Source organism: Mustela nigripes, chromosome 1, assembly GCF_022355385.1.
Source record: "Mustela nigripes isolate SB6536 chromosome 1, MUSNIG.SB6536, whole genome shotgun sequence".
NCBI classification, from domain to species: Eukaryota; Metazoa; Chordata; class Mammalia; order Carnivora; family Mustelidae; genus Mustela; species Mustela nigripes.
Genome location: NC_081557.1, coordinates 77,633,110 through 77,644,365, shown reverse-complemented (window position 1 = coordinate 77,644,365; position 11,256 = coordinate 77,633,110). Strand labels below are relative to the sequence as shown.

At 37.8% G+C, this 11,256-nt stretch overlaps 1 protein-coding gene and 1 pseudogene across 1 annotated transcript; one reads left to right on the top strand and one right to left on the bottom strand.

Annotated features, from left to right (window-relative positions):
* The first annotated feature begins 8,212 nt into the window (after positions 1-8,212).
* On the top strand, positions 8,213-8,329 carry LOC132008802 (U4 spliceosomal RNA; annotated as a pseudogene).
* A 1,086-nt stretch (positions 8,330-9,415) lies between these two features.
* LOC132012209 (olfactory receptor 56A1) lies at positions 9,416-10,360 on the bottom strand. The gene has a single exon (XM_059391910.1). The coding sequence runs from the start codon at positions 10,358-10,360 to the stop codon at positions 9,416-9,418; it is 945 nt and encodes a 314-aa protein (XP_059247893.1).
* Positions 10,361-11,256: the final 896 nt, after the last annotated feature.

The following is an 11,256-nucleotide window of genomic DNA, read 5'->3' as shown; positions in this document are numbered from 1 at the left end:
TGTATATATACCACATCTTCTTGATCCATTCATCTGTTGATGGACATGATTTGTATTTTCTTGATAATTAGTGTTGCCAAGCATCTTTTTATGTGTCTGTTGGTTATCTGTATGTCTTCTTTGGAAAGCTGTTTATGCAGAGCTCTCCCCATTTTTAAATCAGATTGTTTTATTGATGTTGAGTTGTATGAGTTATTTATGTATTTTGGGTATTAACCCCTTATGTGATATGTTATTTACAAATATCTTCTCCTATTCAGTAGGCTGCTTTTTTCTTATGTTGATGGTTTCCTTTACTGTGCAAGAGTTTAGTTTGATGTAGTCCCAATTATTCATTTTTGCTTTTGTTTTCCTAGTGTAGAGAGACATATCCAGAAAAATATTGCTAAGGTTATGTACAAGAGATTACTGCCTATGTTCTCCTGTAGTAGAATTATGTTTTTAGGTCTTACATTTAGGTCTTTAATCTATTTTGATTATACTTTTGTGTGTGATGTAAGAACTTTTTTGCTAGTTGTCCTAGTACCATTTATTGAACAGACTGTCTTTTCCCATTGTATATTTTTTGTTTCTTTTATTGTAGATTAATTGACCATATAAATATGGGCTTTTTTCTGTGCTCTCAAATCTATTTTTTTAACAACCTACACATATGCTAACATTCCAGAACCTTAAAGATGAGGTGCTCTGAATACAGCAAGAGAGATGATTCATTACTTACAAAGGAATAGCAATTGACTGGTAGTATACTTATCAACAGCAACAACAGATATCAGAAGGCTGTGGAAATGTGTGTGTGTGTGTATATATATACACACATACATACACACATATGTATATATTTAAAGTACAGTATATATATATACTTTAAATATAAAATATTTAATATTTATATTAAATATTTTATATATTTATAAATATTAAATATATTAAATTTATATAAATATAAAATATTTAATATATATATTTAGTATATATATTTAATATATATATACTTTAAATATAAAATATACTTTATATTTAAAGTATATATATATAACATAATATGAAGTACATATATGACATCTATAATGTGACATATGGAGCACATAACATGTTATACATATATATGTTATATAAATATATATAAATATATATATAAATATATAAGATAGGAAGCAACCTAAATATCCTTTGATAGACAAATGGATAAAGAAGATGTGGTATATATCCACACAATGGAATATGACTTGCCCATAAAAAAGAATGAAATCTTGCCATTTGTGACAACACAAATAGACTTAGAGAGTATTATACTAAATAAAATGAGTCAAATAGGGAAAGATAAATACCATGTGATTTCATTTATATGTGGAATCTAAAAAAACACTTAAGCTAATGAATGAACAAATAAGCAACAACAACAAAAGAGAAACAGACTCATAAATATGGAGAAAATACTAAGGGTTGCAGGATGAGGAGGGGGTAGGTGAACTATGTAATCCATTTGGCTGAGAAAAAAGATGATGGTGCAAAAGGAAAGTGAAGATGGTGATACTAACCAAAGCAGTATTTGCCCCACAACAGAAAAAAGACTTGTAGAGAAGTGTGATCTTACAGTCTCAGAAATACGTTCTAGTGGGCAGTAGTTGGCTGGATAAACATAGAGTGCACAGACTTCCTCAGACTCCTCCAAAGGCAGCAGCAAGGAAACTGATCTCACCCAGCTCTCAGGACATGGACCCATGAACAGATCTCTTTTGGCTCCATTTACAGACAAATCAATATTTACTTTTCAGAAACAAGCATAGGTCTAAGGAAACTCACAGCCTCTTTCTCAAACAGGACACAGTTCTTAATTCTATTATAAACATCCAAGTGAAGGCAATAAATTCAGTGACTTTGTGGAATAAATCCAGCAAGATCTGTCCTTCACTGGAAGATTAACTCACCAGGTCCCCACCTGCTGTGTCCTAACAGCAATGTCTCTTGACAGGCCAGAAGAACTCTGTACAAACTCAAGGAATAAGCAAAAAATGCATTACTCATTTGATTCCCATGTCAGGTTCTTGATGTCATCCCAGCAAATCCTAAGGCAGCTTTCAGGAATGTGTTTGGACAGTCCTGGGCCACAGACTGAGTCTGGAAGGGAGGGCATTGAAATCCCTGTACCAATCCACTAAGATGCAGATACTAATGTCCCTCTCTTCATCCTTACTACTGTTACGGGGATGACTAGAAAACATGGAAGGAACTCAGAAAGGCTCATTTGCTTCTCTCTTACGAGTCTAAAATAAAACCTGATGATCTACTTAATGAGGGTTCTGAAAGAGGCAAACAAAGAGCAAACCAGGCTCTAGTGCTCACAGTGTCTCAGAGAGACCAGGAGAGCCACAAAATATCCTGAGTTCTCCCACCACTTCTCCCCCTTCCCACTGCATACCTGAAGTTCATCTGGATATAAATGACAGAGACAAGGCTATGTTTACTAAACTGAGTTCTTCCTCCTCCTAAACACACAGATACATTTACATTTTCAAGTCTCACCTATAGTTAGTGGGACTGTAAGACTGAGTCTGACCAAGGAGATGGAACATACCTCTTCTAGGCACAATCTTTACAGCCTACTTGATGTCCTCTACCCTCTCTCCCCACCACTCTGGCCAGTTGAACTTAATCCATGGAAGATGTGAAGCCCTGGAAATTATGTAACCACACAATGGAAGAAGTTAGGTTTTTTTTTTGTTGTTTTTTTTTTAAAGATGGCATGGAGGAGAGCCTCCTCTTCCACATGCATTGGATGGATGTCCTCAAAAAATAAAGTTGTATGTGTTAAACCCCTAACACATTGGACTTGTTCATTTCATCAGCTAGCAAGATATCCTGACTAACACTGCAGGCACTGAGAAAATTGACAACCAATGTTAGGAAGATCACACAACAAGGAAAGCTGACATGTCTACTAAATAGTAAGTCTGGGGGAAACAGTTGGTTACAGTTGAAAATAATTGTGGGTATTTGCAATTGTTTATTTCATTGATAAGCTATTATGATAAGTAGATGAGCTTAGCAGGAAATTGGCTGATCTTCAAGCAGAAATTAATGATAATAGAGAAAGTCCATAAATATGGAGTCTTGAAAAACTGTCCTACTGCTTGGGACATCAGAGGTTAAGAGAAAGTTTTAGACTGTTTTTGAAAAACACAGACTCATAGAAACCAGAACTAAGAAGAGTAGATTATGTGCATAGTTGTTGTACTCAAGTCCAGTGGCCTTAGATAGACACCATTTCCTAAAAAGGAGTGGCATGGTGAACTGGAAAAGACAAAGAAACAAAAGAAAAATTTTTAAAATTATACTGAAGAACATATGCGTGTGTGATTACTAATGCATGGAACTGCCTGATACAAATAGATCAGAAACCTGTTTGGGTTTTGAGGGTGTTTGTTGACAAAGACACCTGAGCTTTGCTTTTAAAGAAAGTTTTTGATTAATAATTAAAGCAATTATTTTTCCTTATTAGTATTTTTATTGGAGTATAGTTGATACACAATGTTACTTTATTTTCAGGTTTACAACTTGGTGATTTGACAAGTCTGTGCATTGTGCTGTGTTCACTGCAAATGTAACTCCCATCCATTACCATACAACACTATTACAATACCACTGACTATATTCCCCTATGCTGTACCTTTCTAATTTAAAATTCTTAATAATTAAGAATGTTTTCCTTGGGGCAGAAGAAGAAACCTAAGAATTGTATATTAATTTAACTTAATGAAGAGAAAAATAACTTAAGAGCTGACCCTTTTCTAAAATTCCAGAAGTATTAGTGCATATAATTGAATGTTCATAATACCATAGTAAAGGTCAGTCTATCAAACTCAACTTTAATTAATTAAATATGCATTGTATCCATATCTTTAATATCAAGATAAATAATTAAAGCAATTATTGATCTTAATATTTTATGAGCTGGAAGCAGCCTCCAAATGCAGTAATGCAAAAGAAGTCACATATTCCAGTGCCTGCATGTCATAACGCCATGGGGGACAATGAAGAAGACACAACTCCCCAAAGGCAGAACAAGGGGCCAGAGAAATAATGGCAAGTTCCTCCCAGAGAACATAACCAGTGTCTAGTCAAGGAACTTCCACCGCTTCAGTGGGTAAAAATGTGGCAGTGCCTGCCCTCAAAATATTCCAGCATTACCATGGACAAGTTCCAACTGAATGAATCCCATGCCTCCCCTCCAAATGGGAATCTTAATGATGGGTACCAGTACTCCACCATTACCTATGCGGTGAGAAAAATGACTGATCCACAAGGAATCACATCAGGACTTGATGGAGAAGACACTCCCTGCTTGAGATCTTGGACTGTGTGAGAGCCTGGGTGGTCTCCCTTGGGGAGAAGGTAAGTGTATTTTACATGCAAGAGTATCTTGTATCATTTCTCTTAAAAAATCATTATTCAGTGACCCAGTCTCAGCCATAGGCAGCTGGATCTATGTGAGCAGTGTGGCCAGTGGAATGAAAGAAAAAGTGACATAAATCTCTCTCAGAGTGAGCCACTAAAATCTCCTACAAGATCTGGAACAATGTGATGCCTGGGTGTCTCAGACAGTTAAGTGTCTGCCTTCAGCTCAGGTCAAGATCCCAGTGTCCTAGGGTCAAGTCTAACATTGGGTTCCTTTCTCAGCAGCAGCCTGCTTCTCCTTCTGCCTGATGCTCCCCTTGCTTGTGTTTTCTCTCTCTCTCTCTCTCTGACAAATAAATAAATAAAATCTTTAAAAAAAATTTGTACATCAGCCAGATTCAGAAATATCTGTGGACATTCCTAGGGCTTAATACGTGGAGGGTCTACATAAGGAAGAAGCTTGGATTCCTAAGTATTAACATGAAGCAAAGCCCCCATGCACTGGAATGGGTTTGGATGAGAAGTAAAATAGTATTGTGCTAAGTTACTGTGGTATCCTTGCTGTATTAACTAACTTTACTTGCATTGACTAATTTGATATATGATGGTTTTGATGTGCACTGCCTCTGCTATCCATAATCTGGAACACAAATATATCAGAAAACTACAAAGCTGTCCAGGTGAAGTCTAAAAATGTACCTCAATCTCTAGACAACATGATAGGAAAAATGGATTTATTTAGCAAATACGCCTGATTTCTCAGTTGATTCCAGTCTGTTAGCTGAATGACCATTAACATTTTACCTTTTTGTTCAATTGACTAACTGGAAAAATGGGGGAAAATGATAGTTCATGGACTGTTTTGACCATAAATTCTCTAAAAGTAGTTTATCTATTCCTAACTCTCTATATTAATCACTAATGTGTTAATCACACAAAACACTCAACTAATTTTTGGCTGAGGAGATGAAGAATGAATAAACATTAATTACCATGCATAATCCCTAGCCTATACTGCTAATGTAACATCTTATTAAATACCAAGATACATTCTATTCTTAGGAATTCCAGACTCATGTCATTGGTTTGATATTAATTTTGGGTGTCACTGAAGAAAAGAAAAGCAGAGTATAAATGTTATAATCTTTTCTTTTTTTAAGTTAATCATTAAATTCCCATGTGCCTTATGAGCTGGAAGTACAGTATTTTCCTGTAGCCACTCACTGCTTCTTCCCTAAGTGTTGGAGATACCAGGAGTTTTCATAACAGAATTTTCAGTCACCTTTCAAACATCAAGCAGAGGTTTGAGAACGAGGTTCACCCCAGTATTGCTATTCCTGTTAGTATCCACGAGAGAGCAGTGTTGACTTGCAGGTTATGAAGCATTTATTTCTCCTGGCTCTAACACAAGGCTTCATAGATTCCCTGGCTGCACAATTTGATGTCCCACATGGGGCCTCTGACATCACAGCTCTCATTGCTAACACCCATAGGCTTAGAATATATCTAAAAAACAAGAGCGTATCAGGATGACTGTGTACTCAAAGGCTCCCAAACTCTACTTTATTATATGTGGAAAATGTAGTTTTGTTCCTTCAACAGTATTTAGGTCTTTGCTTTGAGCACGGGTCACCAGCATAAACTCCCTTTTCCTCCAGATAATTTAATTCCAGGAGATTTGTTGCTTTTTCTTGCTACTGGCTCTTCATTTAAAGGGTTTTCTTTTTTTTTTTTCCCCCAAGATTTTATTTATTTGACAGACAGAGATCACAAGTAGGCAGAGAGGCAGAGAGAGAGGAGGAAGCAGGCTCCCTGTTGAGCAGAGAGCCGGATGCTAGATCCCAGGACCCTGAGACCATGACCAGAGCCGAAAGCAGAAGCGTTAACCCACTGAGCCACTCAGGTGCCCCCTGGCTCTTCATTTAAATCTGCGCTGGTCCTGAATAGCAGTGTTCAATGGTTTCAGATATTCTTTTCCAAAAGGCTCTGTATTCCTCTTGCAAATGTGACTAATGTGCAAAACAGGGAGTGAGGTAAATGGCTAGTGGTTGGCCTCTCCCATCCCCCTTCTCACATTTTTTTAAAGACTTTATTTATTTACTTGACAGAGAGAGATCACAAGTAGGCAGAGAGGCAGGGAGAGGAAGAGGGGGAAGCAGGCTCCCTGCTGAGCAGAGAACCTGATGCAGGGCTCAATCCCAGGACCCCGAGATCATGACAGGAGCTGAAGGTAGAGGCTTAACCACTGAGCCACCCAGGCACTCCTCTCCTTTTCACATTTTTAAAAACAGCCCCTTCCAGCACACTTGGGCCACAGTCATTCTGTGTTAACAAAGTAACTCCACAAATTTTCACTTAAACTGGCAAAACATCTTGTTTTTTCTTCCAGTTTGTTGAGATATAATTGACATATGCAGCTTAGAAGTCTAAGGTATACAGCATAATAGCTTGACTTATATATATTGTGAAATTATTACCACAGTTTAGTTACTATCTAGTATCTCATGTATATTCAAAAAAGAAGAAAAAAATTTTTTTCCATGTGATACGAACTTTTAGGATCTAGTCTCATAATAACTTTCAAATATACCATACAGCAGTTTTAGCCACAGTTGTCATGCTATACATTACATCCCCAGTACTTATCTCTTAAAACTGGAAGTTTATCACTTTAAAGTGTCCATTTAAAATGCCTTTAGTTTCTGCTACTTCATTCTATCCATTCAAGACATGTTCAAAGACTGTACTAAGAGGACTTTTTTTTTTAATCAGCACAATTTATTTATGTGATTAGTCAGGTTTTTAATGCACAAAGCACCAGTAAGAACCCTCAAGTGAACAGGAAAATTTTTAGGTAGAAAGAGAAGACTGAAATAAGATCAGAGTCCAAAGAGAATGGTTTACCAAATCAAACTGTTCCTAAGGATGCTGATTGTGGGTCACATGGTTTCTTCTCAGTTACATCCAGATCTTCTTTTGCAGTTCCTGTCTGAATTCAAAATGATGATGATGATGATGATGATAGCAGCTAAGAACTTCATTTACTCCTCAACAACCTCACCATTTTACAAAGAAACAAATGCTTAGTTACTTGAGTAACTTCTTAAAGGCTTCAGTCTAATAATTGTGGAAGTTTTGGTTATTTTCGTGTTTCTAAGTTGTGGAATTTATGCACATACATTTGTTTGTAATGGTTCTTTATTATCCTTTTAGTATCTGTGGAATTTGTAGTGATAGAACTTTTCTCATTCCTGTTATTGTCATTTGTGTCTTCTCTCTTTTTTTCTAATAAGTCTGGCTAATGGTTTATCAATTTTAATGATTTTCTACAAGAATCAACAGCATCTGGTTTCATTGACTTTTTTTTTATTTATTTTCAGCATAACAGCATTCATTGTTTTTGTACCACATCCAGTGCTCCATGCAATCCGTGTCCTCTCTAATACCCACCACCTGGTTCCCCCAACCTCCTACCCCCCACCCCTTCAAAACCCTCAGATTGTTTTTCAGAGTCCGCAATGAAAGATGCATTGTAGACACTATTGGTTAACTCTTCTCTTAGTCGCTTCAATTTCATAAGCAAGGGGATGTTTGCTGAGCCCCCTGATATGCCAGAAGCTATGCTCATCACTCTGAGGGATGACAACAGGTGTGCTGGTCCCTACATCCCTTACAAATCCCTAGCACAAGCTGTAGTTTCTAGAACTGTGTACACCCAGTTTGAGTCAATATAATTATTGGATTATATAATTATACATATATATAATATAAATATATACACATTTATATTTATATTTTATATATATATAATATAAGCTTTGCATAGTGGCAGGATCGTAGCCAATGAGGTTTATCCGAGGCACAATTAATGCTAATTGAAAACATTTCCCAATACCCCGCCATGACAATTTGAAATATATATATAAAATATAAAAATATAATTGAGTCTTATAAATATGGTGGCTATTTGCACTGATCTAGAGAAGCCTAGCGCAGGAATTAAGATCTGAATATGACCAACTAACTGGATTTCTCTTTGAGTCCCTTCTGGATTTGCACCTGGGAGAAGCATAGCAGAGATGGAGAAAGCACTCCTAGAGAGACCCACGGAGTGGACCAAATTCTGGGCGATAACACCTGACAATATGTATCCTATTCCTAGAAACTGTCCTCTCTATTAGATGCTTTCAAAACTAATTTTTATAATCATCCACACAAGGGTCTTATGAAAATTAATGTTATTGTGTACAGATGCTAGTATATTGCAAGTGCTTAAAACATTTGAGCTTTCCTATTCATTGTCATTACTATCACTATTATCAGTATGCAAGGATGTTGAGATTATTTGTATCATTTTTGGTCATCAGTGTTGAAGTTGGCCCTTCTGGGCTCTGAGGGACAGGAGGAAGGTTGTAGTGGATAAACTCTTCCAGCAGCTGTGAGATGGAGGGGAGCCCTGTGAGAGAAGTCTCTTGTGGAAAATGACAAATGCTGAATCACACCTATGGCTCTGCTTGAGGAAAGGAGAGCTAAGCTGGAGGGTAATAAGAGCCTCTTCTTGTAGGCAAACGGGTGTCATTTTCCTTTTCTGCTGTTACTGAGTGTAGCTTTGGGGCATTTTGAAGGGGCATTTTTGTAGGACCCACGATCTGGATTCTGGATTTCAATCTCTGCCACTACCCAGAGAATGTGATTCTTGGCATTTTTCACTTTGAAAAGCATCTTTTTTTCCCTACTCTGTAAAATGGAAATAATAAGATCTACAGAAATGTTGTGAAAGATTAAATTTACTTAAATAAAGTTGCCTAGGCTCAAAGCAGTTACTCAAGAAATATAAATTTCTTCCTCTTGTCTACCTTCACCCAAACCAGGCGAGGAGAATAAAGGAAGAAATCTGGGTCAATTAAGAAGTGAGCTTCAGAGTGTATAATAAATACTCACCAAGGTTTTGTTCAATTCGCTGCCTAGAAAAATCACTGAGAACGAGGAAAAGGAATTAGAGATCTATTTTATGTATTTACATACGTCTCCAGAGCAATTTCTTAATTCCTTGTTTTATCTCTTTGGTCCGAACCCCATATACAATAGGGTTCAAGGCAGGAGGTATGAGGTGATGAAGGACATTGAGTAGGATGAGGATGTCCATGGGGACCCTCTTTCTGGCCACATTTGTCAACACAACAACCAGCAGGATGGTGCTGAAGAACAGGATGAGGATGAAGTGAGAGCCACACGTGCTCAGGGCTTTGACAGCAGCCGCTTCAGCCTTGAACCTAAGCACAGCTCTTAGAATAAAGGTGTAAGAGAGGAAGATGAGGATGAAATCTGAACCCAGTAAAGTCCAACCAGCCACAAACTGATAGATTCTGTTAAGGGTGAAATTGTCACAGGAGAGCCTGGACACAGACAAGTTGGCACAGATGCAGTTCTCAATGACGTTTTTCCCACAGTAATGGAGCCGGGCGGTGAGAATAGGAATAGGTGCAGTGAGAAGGGCATTTCGAGTGAAAATGAAGACACTAGCCTTGGCCACAAATTGGTCAGTGATGATGGATCGGTATCGCAGTGGGTGACAGATGGCCACATAGCGGTCATAGGCCATGATCATGAATGTGCAGGACTCCATGGGGAGGAAACTGTTCATAATGAACATCTGGAGAAAGCAGGCTGAGAAGCTAATGGACCTGAAATCAAACCAGAAGATGGCCAGGACCTTGGGGATGACCGTCAGGCAGAGCACAATATCCAGCAGGGAGAGGAGGCTGAGCAGGTAGTACATGGGCTCATGAAGAGAGGCCTCTAGCCAGATGGTGATCAGCAGGGTGGCGTTGGCCCCCATGGCCAGGAGGAAGAGGAGGCTGAGGGGGAGGGACAGCCAGTGCTGCCAACTCTGGTAGTTAGGGAAGCAGATGAGGAGGAATTCAGAGACTGAAGCAGTGGAGTAGTTGCTGGGTAAAGCCATGGGATGAATCTTGAGGCTTCTTTTGACTATTTGTATGAACAAATACAAGAGGCATTTTTTTTTTTTTTTTAGTTTGCTTCAAAAGTGTACCTCTCCAATCCATGGACTGGGAGAAGACCTTCACAAATGACATTACAGACAAAGGGCTGATATCTATATACCTATATCTATAATGACACTACAGACAAGTGCTAAGACCTATAAACAATTCCTCAAGCTCAACACACAGAAAACAGATAATCACATCAAAAAAATGGGCAGAAGACATGAACAGACACTTCTCCAAAGCCCTACAAATGGCTAACAGACACATGAAAAAATTTTCATCATCATTAGCTATCAGGGAGATTCAAATCAAAACCACATTGATCAACCAGGAGATCAAAGAATAACTTAAACAATTTGTAGAAATCAATGAGAATAAAGACACTTCGGTCCAAAACCTATGGGATACAGTAAAGGCAGTCCTAAGGGGAAAATACATACCTCCCTCAAAAAAAATTGAAAAATCCAGAATAAACCAGCCGTCTCTACACCTTAAAGAGCTGGAGAACCAACAAAAAATCAAACCAACTCCACACATAAGAAGGGAAATGATCAAGATTAGAGCAGAGATCAATGAGATAGAAACCAGAGATATAGTAGAATGTATCATTGAAACTAGAAGCTGGTTTTTTGAAAGAATCAATGAGATCAATAAGCCATTGGCCACACTAATCCAAAATAAAAGAGAGAAAGCCCAAATTAATAATTATGAATGAAAAGGGAGAGATCACAACTAACACCAAGGAAGTAGAAACAATCATCAGAAGTACCCAACTTTTGTAGCAACATAGACGGGACTGGAAGAGATTATGCTGAGTGAAATAAGTCAAGCAGAGAGAGTCAATTATCAT